This window comes from Mesoplodon mirus (genome assembly GCF_964341445.2).
Source record: "Mesoplodon mirus genome assembly, chromosome: X".
Classification (NCBI taxonomy): Eukaryota; Metazoa; Chordata; class Mammalia; order Artiodactyla; family Ziphiidae; genus Mesoplodon; species Mesoplodon mirus.
In genome coordinates this window covers 113,672,140-113,690,101 of record NC_138981.1, presented here as the reverse complement: position 1 = coordinate 113,690,101, position 17,962 = coordinate 113,672,140, and the positions used below count along the sequence as shown (strand labels likewise).

Here is a 17,962-nt window from a genome sequence, read left to right as displayed (position 1 = left end):
GATAACTCTTAGGATTTACTCTCTTAGCAATCCTATTTATCATATAGCAGTGTTAGCTATAGTCATAATGTTGTACACTACCTCCCTCCTAGTACTTACTTATCTCATAACTGGAAGTTTATGCCTTTTGACCACCTTCATCCAATTCTGCCTATACCCAGCCCCTGCCTCTAGTAACCACAAATCTTTTTCTATGAGTTTGTTTCTTTGTTTACTTTTTTAAGATTTCATATATAAGTGAGATCATATAGTATTTGTCTTGTCTGACTTATTTCACTTAGCATAATGCCCCCAAGGTCCATCCATGTTGTTGCAAGTGGACCGCTTGGGTTCCTGACCCAGCTCTGCTACTTAGAAGCTATGTGACTTTGGATATGTCATTTGATTATTTAAGGTTTACTTTCCTCCTCTGTAAAAGGGAAGGGGAGTCTTAATAATTACTTCATTGGGTTATTGTGAAGAGTAAATGAAAATCTTTTCAGCAGCATTCCTAGCACATAATAATAACTCAGATAATGATCATTACTATCATTATTATTACCAATCACTATCATTATATTTGCACCAAGAGAACATGACTATAGGTAGCAACACAGCTATAGCTTTCCAAGTAATTATTTCTCCTTTGACCCAAGAGGAGCTGCTCTTTTCCCTTTAAAATACATGAATAGATTGTTCTATTTTCTGATTTGATTTTTTTTTACCTTTAAGGAGTAATTTGAATATTTCACTGCTGGGAACAAAATAATAATAATCAGTCAATTCAGCATTGTCCTTGATTGGTTGAGAAGTTAATTTCTTAGATCTGATTTCTCCTGGTACTTAATGTTTCCTCTCAATGCCTATCCATCTGTTCTTTTTTCTTCAGCACCATAATTGGAAGAACAGAGGGCAATAATTAGGAAATGCTGAAATAATTTCCTGTTAAGGAATACTCCCAAACTCATTTTACAAGACCAGCATTACCCTACTACCAAAGCCAGATAAGGTGACTACAGAAAAATAAAACTACAGACCAATATCCCTGAAGAATATAGATGCAAAAATTCTCAACAAAATATTAAATAACCTAATTCAACAGCACATTAAAAGGATCACACACCATGATCAAGTAGGATTTATCCCTGGGATGCAGGGATGGTTCAACTTTTGCAAATCAATAAATGTGATACACAACATTAATAGAATGAAAGATAAAATCACGTGATCGTCTCAATAGATGCAGAAAAAACACTTGACAAAATATATTGTTTCATGATAAAAACTCTCAACAAATTGGGTATAGGTGGAACATAACCTCAACACAATAAAGCCCCATATGACAAGCCCACAGCTAACATCATACTCATTGGTGAAAGGTTGAAAGCTTTTGCTCTAAGTTCAGGAACAGGACTAGGGGCCTACTTACATCATCTTTATTCCACATAGTACTGGATAATCAGGCAAGATAATGAAATAAAAGGAATCCAAATCAGAAAGGAAGAAGTAAAATTATTTTCATTTGCAGATTATATGATCTTCTACATAGAAAATCCTAAGAACTCAACCAAAAAACTGTTAGAACCAATCAATGATTCAATAAAATTATAGGATATAAAATCAACATACAGAAATCAGTTGCATTTCTATACACTATCAATGAACTATCTGAAAAAGAAAACAAGAGAACAATCCCATTCACAATAACATCAAAAATAATAAGATACTTTGGAATAAACTTAACTAAGGAGGTGAGATATCTCTACACTGAAAACTACAAGTCTCTGATGAAAGAAATTGAAGAAGGCACAAACAAATGGAAAATATCCTGTGTTCATGGATCAGAAGAATGAATACTGTTAAAATGTCCATATTACCCAAAGCTATTTATTGATTCAATGCAATTCCTATCAAAATTCCAATGGTATTTTTCACAGAAATAGCAGAAACAATCTTAAAATTTGTGTGGAACCACAAAAGTTCCTGAATAGTCACAGCAATCTTGAGAAAGAAGGATAAAGCTGGAGGCATCACACTTCCTGATTCAAACTGTTCTACAAAGCTAACTAATCAAAACAGTATGGGACTGGCATAAAAATAGACACAAAGACCAGTGAGGCAGAATCAAGAGTCCAGAAATGAGCCCCAACTTTTACAGTCAACTAACATTTAACATGAGAACTAAGAATACTCAATGGGGAAAAGACAGTCTCTTCAATAAGTGGTGTTGGGAAAACTAGATAACCACATGCAAAAAGTGAAATTGGACCCCTATCTTACACATTCACAAAAATTAACTTGAAATGGATTAAAGACTTATCTGTAAGACCTGAAACCATAAAACTTCTAGAAGAAAACATAGGGGAAAAGCTCCTTGACATTGGTCTTGGCAGTAATTTTTTAATATGACACCAAAAGCAAAAAAAAAAAAAAAAAAAAAAAAGGAAAAATAAACAAGTGGGATTACATTGAACTAAAAATCTTCTGAACAGCAAAGGAAACAATAAAATGAAAGATAATCTCTGGAATGGGAGAAAATATCTGCAAATGATATATCTTATAAGGGGTTAATATTCAAAACATATAAACAACTCATACAATTCAATAACAAAAAAAACAAGTAACCCAATTAAAAATAAGCATAGGGCCTGAATATACATTTTTTCCAAAGAAGATGTGCAAATGACCAACAGATGCATGAAAAGTTGCTCAACATCACTAATCATTAGGATAATGCAAATCTAAACCATAATGATATATAACCTCACACCTGTTAGAATGGTTATCATCAAAAAGACAAGAGATAACAAGTGTTAAAAAGGATGTGGAGAAAAGGGAACCCTTGTGCATCATTGGTGGGAATGTAAATTGGTGCAGCCACTATGGAAAACAGTATGGAGGCTCCTCAAAAAATTAAAAGTAGCACTATCATATGATCTAGCAATCTCACTTCTAGTTATATATCCAAAGGAAATGAAAACAGGATATCGAAGAGATATCCACACTCCCATATTTATTGCATTATTTACAATAGCCAAGATGTGGAAACAACCTAAGTGCCCATTAATGGATGAATGAATACAGAAAACGTTACACACATACACACACACGTGCACACACACACACAGGAATATTATTCAGCCTTAAGAAGGAAGTCCTGACATTTGTGGCAATATGGATGCAACTTGAGGGCATTGTGCCAAATGAAATACAAAAAACAGAGCAAGACAAATATTCAATACTATATGATATCACTTATATGTGGAATCTCCAAAAGTCATACTCGCAGAAAGAGAAAGTAGAATGGTATGACAGACTAACAGATAAAGAAGATGTGGTACATATATACAATGGAATATTACTCAGCCATAAAAAGGAACGAAACTGGGTTATTTGTAGAGATGTGGGTGGACCTAGAGACTGTCATGCAGAGTGAAGTAAGTGAGAAAGAGATAAACAAATACCGTATATTAACGCATATATATGTAGAATCTAGAAAAATGATACAGATGAACCAGTTTGCTAGGCAGAAATAGAGACACAGATGTAAAGAACAAATGTATGGACACCAAGGGGGGGAAATGGGGTGGTGGTGGTGGTGGGATGAATTGGGAGATTGGGATTGACATATATACACTAATATGTATAAAATAGATAAGTAATAACAGCCTGCTGTACAGCACAGGGAACTCCACTTTGCTGTACAGTAGAAACAAACACAACATTGTAAAACAACTATACACCAATAAAAATATTCTCCTCTCATAAACTTTCCATTTCTATCAATGGCACCAACACACTGTCAGTTACATAGACACAAAACCATTCTTGCCTTGTCCTTCCCAACCCCTCAACCACTAAGCCCTGTTGATTCCAATTTTTCCATTGAAATAACAGACAATGCTATATATGTTCTTTTATTTCACTTACTACCATCACTATTTTATTTCAAACCTTTTTTGTCATATGTCAGAATTAATTAAAGTCTCCTATTTTCTTTCTTATAATTTCTCCCATATCCTTGTCCCTACCACACAAAGCCACCAGAGTTTTTTTGTTGTTGTTAATCGTTTATTTATCATGAGAAACTATTCCTTAGCCCAGATATTAGTAGTTCATAGTTCAGGAACACAGGTAAGTGACAAACTTCCATGGAACTCAACCCAAAGAAATTCTTTATATTCCAAAATCACTTTGCACTCTGAAAGATACCAGCCTTCCTCATCTCCTCAAAATCTTTTATGGAATAATTTCTGTAGAAATCTGCGTATGCCTTCTTCCTTGGTTCAGCCTCAGCAAACTTATAGAAAGCTGCAACTCCCAAGGAGACAATGAATGCTCCAACAATATGAAATCGCAGACGCTTGGCCAGAAGGCCACGCATCTGAGGTTTTGTCAAAGAACTGGAAGCCATGGTAGTTTTTCTCCTTGACAACTCAACAACGACGACCTTGGAGAAATGGACAGCGTTCCAGCAGTCCGCAGGCACATAAATAGAGGGAACGGAGAGAGGATCCGGCTACGGTGGCCCAAAGAGTACAAAAGGCCTCCGGCGCACATCCCGATGTTCAGAGCTGAAGTTAACCTGCGTATTTAGCCTCTTCTCTTTGTAATCTTAGATTCAGGGTTTGAACTTGTGAGTCAGTTTCCTTAGTCAAGTCGAGATATTGATCTTACTCATACACAGAGTTGATATGAACTTATTGGGGAATTCAAAGATTTTTAATATGTGAATTTTTTTTAATGTACCTGACAAATACAGCACAAATCATCCTGGGCATGGATTGCTCCAACTATGAAGCCACCAGATTTTTAAGAACATTTATTTGACCTTGTCACTTCCCTGCTCACAAAGCAAGGACACTCTGCTGGACAAAGTACAAACTCTTTGTGATGCAGTTAAATCCCTCCATTTTCTGGCCCCAACCTACAGCACTTTGTTCACACATCTATTAAAGCCCTAATTCCATTGTTGGGTAATTACTCATTAATGTGCCTGTCACCCTCACCGAACTATGAGTTCCTAGAGGCCAGGAACTGCTGTATTCATCCTTGTAGCTCTAGGCCTGGCTCATATTGCATGTTCAATACACAGAAGTTAACCTGAATAACACTGTAATTTTAAATCATAGAAGTCACCTGAGAATGGAGTAGATGGGTGAGTTGTCCAGTATGGTACTTGTCCTTTGTATGAAGGAGTCCTGTTTTCTCACTTTTCTTCCTCTCTTCCTTTCTCATATGGAAACAAAACTTTTGAGATACTGCTTTATAGTTTTCTTTTCTTACAACGTCTTTGCCTGGCTTTGTTAGCAGGGTAATAACTGGCTTCATAGAATGAGCTGAGAAGTGTACTGTCTTCTATGATATTTTGGAAAACTCTGTGAAGTATTGGTGATTCTGATTTAAACATTTGGGATATTTCACCAGTGAAGCTATTTGGGACTATGCTTTTCTTTGTAGTATTTTTAAAATTACTAATTCAATCTACTTATTTGATATAGGTCTACTCAGATTCTCTACTTCTTTTTAAGTCACTTTCTGTAGTTGGTGTCCTTTTCCATGTTATTTAATTTATTGTCCTGCAATTGTTCATAGTATCCTTGTATAATAATCCATTTTATTTCTGTAAGATTGGTAGTAATATCTCTCTTTTAACCCTGAGTTTAGTAACTTTAGTCTTCTCTCTTTTTTTCTTGGTCAATCTAGCTAAACTTTTGCCAGTTTTCTCTGTCACTGCAAAAACCAACTTTTGGTTTTGTTGATTTTCTCTATTATTTTTCTATTCTCCACTTCATTAATTTCTGCTCTAATTTTTAGTATTTCATTCATTTTGCATACTTTAGGTTTAGTTTGCTCGTCTTCTAGTTTCGAAGTCTGGGTTATTTATTTTAGGTCTTTCTTGTTTTTTTAATAAGGTGTTTATAGTTACAAATTACCCTTTAAGCTTAGCTTTTGCTGCATTCTATAAGTTTTTGTTTGTAGTGTTTTCATTTACATTCATAGCAACATACTTTCTCTTTTGTTTTCTTCTCTGACCCATTGTTTATGCAGTGTGTGTTGTTAAATGTTTACATATATGTGGCTTTCCCAAATTCTCTCCTGTTATTGATTTCTACTTTCACTCCATTGTTGTTGAAGGATGTATTTTGTATGATTTCAATCCTTTTGAATTTATTGAGATTTGTTTTATGGTTTGCCACATGGTCTATACTGGAGAATATTCCATGAATTCTTGAGAAGAATGTTTGTTCTGCTGTAGTTGGGTGACATGTTCTATAGATGTCTGTTAGGTGTAGTTGGCTTAGTGTTGTTCAGTTCTTCTATTTCCTTGTTGATCTATCCATTATTGTTCTATTGATCTATCTATCCATGATTTCAAGTGGGGCACTGAAGTCTCCAACTGTTATTATTGACCAATTTCTCCCTTCAGTTCTGTCAGTTTGCTTTATGTATCTTAGGACTGTTAGGTGTCTTCTGTTGTTAGGTGCCTATATATATAATTGTTATATATTCTTGAAGGATCAACTCATATATCATTATGAGTCAAATGTCCCCCTTTTTCCATTAACAATTTTTGTCTTAAAGTCCATTTTGTCTGCTATTAGCATAGCCATTCTAGCTCTCTGTTTGTTATCATTTGTATGGTATATCTTTTTACAGAACTCTGGAAATTTACAAAGGCTTTCAGCTATCCAGAGTTCTGAAAAAGTTGTTTCTGAAAGTTTTTGCCAGTTTTTTCATTGTTTTTAGGAAAGAAATTTCAGAGGCCCCCACTCTGTCATTTCTGTTGATGTTACTTCTTGACTCATTCTGTAAGGACATTTAAATATTTTCCCAAGTATCAAGTTTTGAGAGCATTTTGTTATTAATGTCTAATATATTGCATTGTGATCATATGGGCACTTACTCCATATGAATAACTTTATTTTGTTAATTGATGGACTTTTTCTTTTAACTTGGAATTTTAGAATTAAAAGGAACCATAGTTAACTAAATTTAAATGGAAGGCTGTTTTAATTTCATTTTTTGCTGAAAATATTTCTTATGTGTATAAATTTACTTTCATAGGCCACTCAGGACAGAGATACTAATGAATGCCAATATAAAATTTTTATACTGGTTGAGGATTTTAAAATATTCAAGGGTCATCATTCAAATATGTGCTATGGTGTGTAACTAACCTGGATTCAAATGCCAGGCCTATTACTACTAACTATGTGAACTTGGACAAGTGACTTAACTTCATGGCCTTGGACAAGTTACTTAACATCGCTAAGCCTTAGTTTCCTCATCTGTAAAATTAAAATATGTGACTTTTAAAAACAGAGTTATTGTCAAGATTAAACAAAATGGCAGATGTTCAGGATGACTGGAAGAGAGGATATGTGAAGGAATAAGTACAAAATGTTAGCCAGGGCCAGACCACACAGATGGGCACACAGAAACTGTTTCAGAAACCTTTATTGCTTTCTTTATTTTCTTATATAGCTATCATAGGAAAATTGTAGAAAACTGGGGCTCAGTGTAAAACTAAGAGACCCTCCGTTCCAGAAGATTTGGGAGTATTTGTTAACTAAATTGGCAGATTTTCATTTGTTTTTTGTTACTTGCTTCTGAGTACAAGTTAATAACAGTAACATTCCAGTAACTTGAGAGCTCTAATTGGTTGAGTTCCAATTAATTGAGTTTTTACCTACCACCAATATACTTAGAGTTGAGTTTAACTTGAGAAATATCCTCGTGATTCTTTGAGTGTATAATTTGGAAAGGAAAAGAAAAGTATTAAAAACAAATCATTCACTCAAAGATCTGTGATAAATTCTGTATTCTACTCTTTATTTTAAGGGTCTTGAGTGGCATCAAGTGTTATATTTCTTTTTTTTTTCAAGTGTTATATTTCTGAAAAGAAAATTCATCCAGTAAAGTTTTGTTCAAATGAACTAAAATTAAGCTACTCCATTCATTTAGCTTCCTTTAGTTAAATGTGTTTTGTATTGAAATACCAGTATAAGAAGAATAAGAAATCCTAAGTCAGTTTGGGAGTAATTAGGCACCATTAGCAGTTACTGAGAATTCCTTTTTCATTATATTTAAATGTAGTCCTCTCTTCTTCAAGGGTTTAACCTTTTTTTTTTTAATAGAGCCATTTGGCATTAAGATAGGAAAAGTGAATCATTAGTAAATTTCAAGCCTCCCTATTCTACTTTTAAACTACATTCACCTTTCTACTCTTTTAATCTGTCTAAACTCAAATGCTCATTCCTTTCATTTCTATCCTCTTCAACTCTTCCTCATGTTTCCCTTATGGATATAAGACAGGAATATAATAGATTTGATTTTATGTATAAATACTTATGCTTACTTGTCTACATACACATCCATCTTATTCCTGAATGTCTACTTTGGGATCTATAAAATGGATCCATCTATCTCATTTATTTATCACAGTAGCCCTTTGAAATCAATGTTTTTAACCCCAAGTTTTGTCTTTAGAAATGAGGGAGCCTAGATTTTTTTAATCTACTTTAAATTGAGGTTTCTTACCCCTTCCTCACTGTTTAAATAACATTTTATATTTTAAACATAGAAATAAGGGTTGTCCCTTTGGGGACCACGCATTTATTCCAGTAGGATTCTGGGGTTCCCCCTATTTTGACCCACTATTTTGGGAACTGCCTTCAGAGCCTATTCTTATGACTCTCAGTGGTATAAAAATTTGGTCTTTTGAGAATGGATTTAATATTTGGAAAGGGCATACAGTCTTTGAAAGCCAAGTCTTATGAGCAACTGGGGGGTGGATCAAACTGGGTAATGCTGTTTTTGTTTAATGATTAGGTGTGGATCTGAAGGAATAAGTGTGCTTTTCTTGTATGACTCAGATACTGGCTCCAAAGGCATTTCCCCCAAGAAGTGTCCAAAATATGAAATACTGGCATCGAACAGGCTACTTTTGAAAGACAAAAGTCACTTGGATGTTTTAAATACTGAGAGTTTTACTGAAACACAGTAGTCTCATTGCTTTTTAGGCAGGCAGTGATCATTACAGGGTAGGGGACAAGCCTGTTCGCTGATGATTTAAGTATAATTTTACTTTCACTGACCACCCCTTCTGTAGAACAAAGGTTTCAACTACTCAGTAGGAGTCACTTATTTTGAAAACCCTAGGCCTTGCCTACTTAAATAACACATAGCCTCTTCAGTCCCCTTAGTAGGCATTGGATCAAAATGAGGAATGAACTGAATGTCCTGCTGATGTAGGAAACATCTTAATGAAGCATCTCTGCTGATTGGATTGAGGAATCTCAAAATTTAGGTAACTTACTCCAAATCTTCCAAATATAAAAAATCTGCTTGCATGCAGATTATACCGCACTAGTAGGAACAGTGAACGCAGTTCAGGACTGAGCAACAAATGTAATTGGCAATATTCAACATCCTTTTAATGCTGGGTGGCCACTGTGTGAAAAAGGACTTTAAGGATCCAGTGACTGAAACACGCTAAAAAATACGTAATGGGATTCGGGAGAAATCATATTCAGAAGCAGTAAGGAGTAGTCACAGCTCTGTGGCGTCTTTCTTCTTTGCCACTGAAATGCAGCCAACTCTTGGTGGCAGGGCATGCAGCCCACTTGCACACAGCACATGGCACAGCAGGAGTGGGATGAAGAGAAGAAGAGAAACTTTCAGTGCCTTTCCTGAGGGTCACCAGATTTTCATACTCCTGTGAAGAAGCCCTGATCCCTCTTCTTCTAATGCTTTGTCTGGAAAGTGCAAGCATATAGAAATTAGACTTGGTTAGGGTTCTTAGAAGCAACAAACCCTGGGTTGCCAGCTTTGGGTTTTTCTATTATATTATGCAATGACACAGTCAGGAGGCTCAGTTCCTGAACCATTATGCAGCAAAGGAGCACACAGCTATTACTTTAAGAATGTCCACTAGTGATTCGAGTTTGCTCTGTGGCATATGTTTCCTTAAAAGAGAAAGAGCCATATAGAGGGATGGTACTGTCCAGAGAGGGCCACCGCTAATTTACATTTTGACTTGTGACTTTTACAGCCAAGGATGGACTGCTCTTTTCCTTCTGGGCTTTGATCTAAGCCTTAGTCATTCATTACACATTATTATGAACCATCGATTTAAATTCCACTGCGTTTCCTCATACTGTCCTCCTTGGTCTTCCTTTCTAGGTCCATTAAAGGAATTGTTTCTTGGAAACAGCATTAAGGGAAACCAACAGTCCTTTGATATCTACACATTTCCCTTCTCTTTCTCTCTCAAAATCACCTGCATTATGAGGTCTTCTATTTTACCTGAGTGTGTGGAGCTTTTCAATTTCACATAATACCAGAAGTATATAAGAAAAAAAACTTTGATAAATGTACAACTTAAGTATATGCCATTTTAAAAGTTGCCTTTTCCCCTGACCTTAGTGTAAAACGTAAAGGTCTAAACAGTATTATAGTCACACTCCCACTTAATAGTCACCGAGGCAACTAGAACCTTTAAGCAACTGGCAGAAGTTTCCATTGCTGGTGAAATCTGGGGAAGCACTGCCCAGGATGCCTGCGTTCCCAAGCTGGCTGCCTAAGTCTTCCCACACAGGGGGGAAAGGTTGAAGCTGCTTAGAAATAGTTCACATATGCTAATGGCAGCCATCAAGGGTTTTGGAACTGAAGGGATTCTGTGACTTACTTCTGCTGGTTGTGGCACATTATGGGTTTTTGTGCACCTGGGGGAAAGTGCTCAGATTAGTGTAAAAAGGGCTGCATTTACCAAAGACATATTGCATCATACATGGACTGTCTTTAAGGCACTAGAAAGTGGGGGTTTTTTTTGAGTAAACAGTGACACAGGTCAGTGGAGAAGTGCAAATGTCAATTTTTTTTCTCTGTTTGCCTTAGAAAATAGGAAAGCAAATCTTAGCCTTTAGGATGAAGGGGACAAAGAGTGGGGGTGGGAATTGGGGAAGACAGCAAAAGGAATATGAGAGATTTAATGAACTCACCTATATTTTCCTATGTTCTTCTGAATCATTCTGTTATCTATTCTTGGACCCATACAAAATTTGGTTTTCATTGGTGTGGGGAGGTATTGATTCAGCCTGCCATGGGGAGCTCTCAGAAGATACCTAGTCCAACCCTTTTCACTATTCTTTTGTTCTTTAATTTGTTCCTTCTTTCATTCATTTATTCACCAAACATTTTAAAACGCTCACTACATTCAAGGTGACAGTGATCCAAATATAAGTAAGACATTGTCCCTGCTCAGAAAGAGTTCGTAGCCTAGGGAGAATGATCACTTTTGCCAAACTAAGTTTAAACCATAATAATAATCCAAAGAGCAGGTGACACCATTACTGATGAAGAAAACAAAGCCTGGAGAAGGGAGATGAGCTGCCTAAAGCCTTGTTGGTGTCACACATCGGCACAGTAATAGCAAGTTTTGACCTTCTTCCTATACATACTTGGGGATACCTGAACTACTCACTGAAAGAACTACACAGAAACAAAATTATAGTCTCCTGTGGAACATAGGATGCTAGAGAGAATGATTAGAGGAAAGATTCAGTACTTCCTCTCCTTTTAACCTCTTCTTCCTTTTACCTCTCCACGGGCTTATTCTGCTCAGCCAGATCTACCCAAGACAGCCTAGATTTTGGATCTTCATAAATCTCTTTCTAAGTGAGCTGTCACCAGGGGTGATGGCATAGCTATAAGAGCAAAGCCTTAGGGTTGGTAAAGAGTTGTATTTCTAAACATCCATAGCTGAGAGCTTAGGCCAATTAGTGCACATGCCACCCTCGTCTGGAAGTGAAGAGGAGTCCACTCTGCTGGGCTAGGATCAGTAGGAAGCAGCTTTACTCCATAAAGCGAGAAGAGTCTTCCTTTCTCCTACTTTAATCTAAACACCTCATTCCCCAACTGTGCCACCTTTTGGAAATGTTACTCAAGTTACTTACATGACCAAGTTCAAGGGACTCTTTTTATTAAGGCTTCATCAGCGGGTTTTGTTTCACAAGGTTTGAACATTAAGAAAAATAACAGTAACAGCAGAACCAATCTGGTAACCTGTTTTTATCATTACTTGTTAATAAAAAGACAAGGGTAAGGAATAATTAGCTCAATTCTTTCCGAAGCATATTTGTGAAATAGGCCCATATCCCTTTTAGAGATAAGATGTATATATCAGAGGGAATAAGATGGTTGATGATTTTTCTAAGAATATGGAATATATAATAAATCGGTAGTGCTGGAGGCAATGATACAGACTCTCAAGGCAAGATTTAACGTCTTTTAGGTCACATTACAAATAGAAAATAAAAGCATATGTGTAAAATATGGAATTGAATATGTCATGCATCTATATTGTATAGCTAGGCGATGAGAGGAATTCTGTACCACAAAAATCCTTTTTTACATACTGTCATTTACATGTGAATGCCAGCTGTAAAAAGTGAAAGATTACGATGTTTATTAGTTTTTTCTTCCCAGATTTTATTTTTCTATTTATATGGCAAACACTTACATAGGGCTTTCTACGTGCTTATAGTGTTCTACAACTTCTAACAGTTGTAAACTCATTTGATCCTCACAACTACCCTTGAGGTATATAATATTATATCCCTAATTTACAGACATTAAAGAAGTTTATTTTAAATTCAAATTTGTTAATAAAGAAGCAGTTACATGTTACTCTCCCATAATCATTCCACATTCAAATGGAATAGACTAATTTTTTTCCAATAAAAATGATTAGATTCATAAATATGTAGAAATTTAGCAACATGCTCCTGAACATCCAAACGGTCAAAGAAGAAATCAAAAAGAAGATTAAAAAAATACCATGACACAAATGAAAATGGAAACGCAGCATAACGAAACTTATGGGATGCAGCAAAAGCAGTTCTAAGAGGGAAGTTTATAGTGAAAAATGCCTATATGAAGAAAAAAGAAAGATCTAAATTTACAACCTAACTTTACACCTCCAGGAACTAGAAAAAGATGAACAAACTAATCCCAAAGTGAGCAGAAGAGAGGCGATAACAATTACAGAGCAAAAATAAATGAAGTAGAGATTAAAAAAATATTAGAAAACATCAATGAAATGAAAGGGTTGGTTTTTTTCAGAAAGATAAGCAAAATTGTCAAACTTTCAGCTAAACTAAGAAAAAAAAAGAGGACTCAAATAAATGAAATTATAAATGAAAGAAGACACACTACAACTTGTAAAACAGAAGTACAAAGGATCATAAGAGACTACTATGAACAATTGTATGCCAAGTTGAACAACCTAGAAGAAATGGATACATTCCTAGAAACATACAACTTGCCAAGACTGAATCATGAAGAAATAGAAACTCTGAACAGACCAATAGCATAAAAAGTACAAAGATTGAATCAGTAATCAAAAACCTTCCAACAGAGAAAACCCAGGGCCAGGTGGCTTCACCAATGAATTCTATCAAACATTTAAAGAAGAATTAATCCAATCCTTCTCAAACTTTTCCAAAAATTGAAGAGGGGGGAACACTTCCAAACTCATTTTACAAGACCATCATTACCCTGACACCAAAGCTAGACAAGGACACTACAAGAATACATAATTTCAGATCAATATCCTTAATGAACAAAGATGCAAAGAATCCTCTACAGAATATAAGCAAGTCAAATTCAACAGCCCATTAAAAGAATCATATATCATGAACAAGTTGGATTTATTCCTGGGATGCAAGGATGGTCCAACATCCACAAATCAATTAAGGTGATACACCACATTAAAAAAATGAAGAATAAAAATCATATGAACATCTCAATAAATGCAGAAAAAGCATTTGAGAAATGCAACACCCTTTCATGATTAAAGAAAAACAAAACGCTCAACAATTTAGATACAAAAGGAATATACCTGAACATAAAGGCCATATGTGGCAAGCCCACAGCCAAATCATACTCAACAGCAAAAAGCTAAAAGCACTTTTCCTCTAAGATCAGGAACAACATGAAGATGCCTACTCTCAATACCTCTATGCAACATAATATTGGAAGTCCTAGCCAAACAATTAGGCAAGAAAAAAAATAAAAGGCATCCAAATTGGAAAAGAAGAATTAAAATTATCTCTGTTTGCATGTGACGATCTTATATTAGAAAACCCTAAAGACTCCACCAAAGAACTATTAGAACTAATAAATTAATTCAGTAAAATTGCAGGATACAAAGTCAACATACAACAATCAGTTGCATTTCTATACACTAACAATAAACTATCTGAAAAATAAATTAAGAAAACAATCCCATTTGCAATAGCACCAAAACAATAAAATATTTAGGAATAAGTTTAACCAAGGAGGTAAAAGATCTGTGCACTGAAAATTATAAAACGTCGATGAAAGAAATTAAAATAGACATGAATAAATGGAAGGATATCTCATGCTCATGGAACAGAAGAATTAATATTATTAAAATGTCCATACTACCCAAAGTGTTCTATAGATTCAACACAATCTGTATCAAAATTCCAATTGCATTTTTAACAGAAATAGGAAAAACAATCTTAAAATTAGTATGAAACCACAAAATTTCTTGAGTACCCAAAGCAATCTTAAGCAGGAAGAACAATGCTGGAGGCATCACACATACTGATTTTAAATTACATTACAAAGCTATAGTAATCAAAACAATATGGCACTGGCATTCAAAACAGACACATAGACCAATGAAACAGAATAGAGAGCCCAGAAATAAATACCCACATACATGATCAATGAATTTTCAATAAGGGTACCAACAATGCACAATGTGGAAAGGATAGTCTCTCCAATAAATGTTGTTTTGAAAACTAGATACCCACATGCAAAAGAATGAAATTGGACCCTTATCTTATACAATACACTAAAATCAACTCAAAATGAATGAAAGGCTTAAGACCACAAACTGTAAAACTCCTAGAAGAAAACATAGGAAGAAAGCTCCTTCACGTGGTCTTGGCAATGATTTTTAGGTATGAAACCAAAAGCAAAAAAGCAAAAATAAACAAGTTAGATTGCCTCAAACAAAAAGCTTCTGCAAAGCAAACGAAACAATCAATAAAGTGAATGAAAATTTATGCAATGGGAGAAAATATTTTCCAACAATACATCTGATGATAGGGTAATATCCAAAATATACAAGGAATTCATACAACTCAATAGCAAAAACATACAAATAACCTGATTTAAAAATGCTCAAAAGACCTGAGTAGACATTTCTCCAAAAAGACATACAAATGACCAACGATATACAAAAAGGTGCTCAACATCACTAATCATCAAGGTAATGAAAATCAAAACCTTCACCTCTTAGGATGCTCTATTATTAAAGCAACAATAAAAACAACAACAAAAGATAACAAGTATTGATGAGGATGTGGAACAAAGGCAACCTTTGTACACTGTCAGTGGGAACATAAGTTGGTACCGTCACTATGGCAAGCAGTATGAAGGTTTCTCAAAAAATTTAAAAAAGAACTACCATGATCCAGCAATCCAATTTCTGGGTAAAGGTAAACTTCCAAAGGAAATGAAATTAGCATCTTGAAGAGATATATGCATCCCCATGTTCATTGTAGCATTATCCACAATAGTCAAGATATGGAAACAACCTAAATGTCCATCAGTGAATGAATGAATAAAGAAGAGGTGGCATACATATTTGAGGGAATATTATTGAACCAGGAGAAAGAAGGAAATCCTGCCATTTGCTACAACATGGATGAACCTTGAGGGAACTATGCTAAGTGAAATAAGTCAGACAGAGAAAGACAAATACTGTATGATCTCACTTATGTGTGGAATGTAAAATATTGAATCTCATTGAAGCAGAGAGTAGAATGGTGGTTTCCAGGGCCTGTGGGGAGAGGGAAATGGGGAGGTGATAGTTAAAGGGTACAGAGCTTGTGAGAAAAATAAGTTCTGGACATCTTCTGAGCAGCATAGTGCCTGTAGCTAACAGTACTATATACTTAATATTTGCTAAGAAGGTAGATCTTATAGTAAGTGTTCTTACCACCAAACAACAACAACAACAATAAAAAATAAAGAGGAAACTTAAGGAAGTGATGCATATGTTTATGGCCTTGATGGTGGTGTTGGTCTCATGGATATATAATTATCCCCAAACTCGTCAATTTGTATACATTAAGTACATCCAGCTTATCATGTCAAACATAACTCAATAAATTGTTTTTCTTTTAAAAAAACAAACCTGTACTGCTTTCACAATAATAAAAGGTAAAAAAGATGATTAAGAAAAATTGCCAATTGTAATTTTTCTGGGAAATCAATATTTATGGTATATCCTTGATCTTGACTTTTCTCCAAGCCCTTCTCTTTGACAATGAAAACGTACTATCACTGGCTTTTTGAAAGAACATGGTAACTACTGTGTTACAGACTGTGTCTCAGACTATGTCTCAGGAGCAAAGAGGATATGCCTGATCTGAATGTTACTTACTGCTCTATGTTCTCTTTCCCAAGACTTCTGCTGTCTTTTTGGCTAAGTTTACTTGTGTGAAGGAGAGAGACTGATGGATCTAGCTGCCAAGAGAGACAGCGTGGACATGTGGTGCCAGATTCATGCCATAACTGGTGATAACACCTCAGTTGAACCTTGCAACACTTCTTGTAATCCCAGCTGGGCCTCCCCTGAGCAGAGACAGCAATTATGTGTAGTGGTTTTCAGATGTAAACAAATGTTCATGGGGGACTGACTTATAATCAACCAAGTCATTTCATTTATGGCTTGCATCAAACTGGAATGAAGGCTTCTGATCAGGGAAATTCAGCACATTCATTTATTGTCTCAGCAAGTGTTTTTAGAACTTAGGTACATTTCTCTTTTCTTTCAGAGATAATGACTGTACAGTACCTTTAAGGCTCAGAAAGCACTTTAGAAATAGATTGTATCTTAAAAATAACTCTATATCTCCTTTTGTACTTAGCTCAAGTACACCAGTGTGCATTTGGCCATTTTCCACTGCTATTATTTCTTATGACTCCGTGCCATATGCCTGGAAAGGGATAACACAGAAAATTATGTTTTTACTGGAACTTTGGCGGTACCATATTGCTTCTCTGTTTCTCTGTCTCTATCTCTTATTAACTACACTTCAGCAAATGCTTTAAAATGATAACAACTGAGAAAATCTTTTTAAAAATCCCACAGAGGGCTTCCCTGGTGGCGCAGTGGTCGACAGTCCGCCTGCCGATGCAGGGGACACGGGTTCGTGCCCCGGTCCGGGAGGATCCCACATGCCGCGGAGCAGCTGGGCCCGTGAGCCATGGCCGCTGAGCCTGGGCGTCTGGAGCCTGTGCTCCGCAACGGGAGAGGCCACAACAGTGAGAGGCCCACGTACCGGTAAAAAAATAATAATAATAAAAAATAAAAATCCCACAGAAAAGACATGCTAAAACTTTATATTGAATAGGTTAGAAACCATAGTATCATTTCTACATCCATTGGTTAGAGTGAAACCAAAACTGTGAAAACAAATGGGCAGATGTGGAAAATGTGTGCTTCATACACCAAAGGATCCTGAACGATTATGACCTGCAATACACTTGTCCCACTCAAAACTTTGTAAGACCACCACTCGTCTCAAGAGCTGTGGGCAAGATTTCAATTCAAAACACAGAGAAATGCTAGGCACTTTGCGGCATAAAAAGAGGTAAGTCAAATCCTTAAGAAGAGCTGTATAAGCTAGTTTGGAAAACAAGATACGTGCAGGAAAAAACCCCAAATCATTAGGCAAGCAGTCTGTCACTGAGTATTAAGCTGTAAATCAAAGTAGGGAGTGGTCAGGGAAAGTTTTCTGGGGGATTGAGGACTTCAAGGAGTCCTTGAAGAAAAGTAAGATTTGCGTTCCATGGAGGAGTTAAGAATTGTGCTAGGACTGAAGGTTTTGGACCTGGGCTCAAGTCCTGCCTCTTTCTCATACTAGTCACATAA

The 17,962-nt window shown here is 35.8% G+C and overlaps 1 protein-coding gene across 1 annotated transcript; it reads right to left on the bottom strand.

Moving 5' to 3' along the window:
- Positions 1-4,034: 4,034 nt before the first annotated feature.
- On the bottom strand, positions 4,035-4,425 carry LOC309796604 (cytochrome c oxidase subunit 6C-like). Its single transcript, XM_082609839.1, has one exon. It carries the CDS (start codon positions 4,391-4,393, stop codon positions 4,169-4,171), a length of 225 nt encoding a protein of 74 aa, XP_082465965.1. The 5' UTR covers positions 4,394-4,425; the 3' UTR covers positions 4,035-4,168.
- Positions 4,426-17,962: the final 13,537 nt, after the last annotated feature.

Excerpts from the sequence above, each read along its gene's own strand:
- LOC309796604 (XM_082609839.1), bottom strand. The coding sequence starts at position 4,393 with ATGGCTTCCAGTTCTTTGACAAAACCTCAGATGCGTGGCCTTCTGGCC.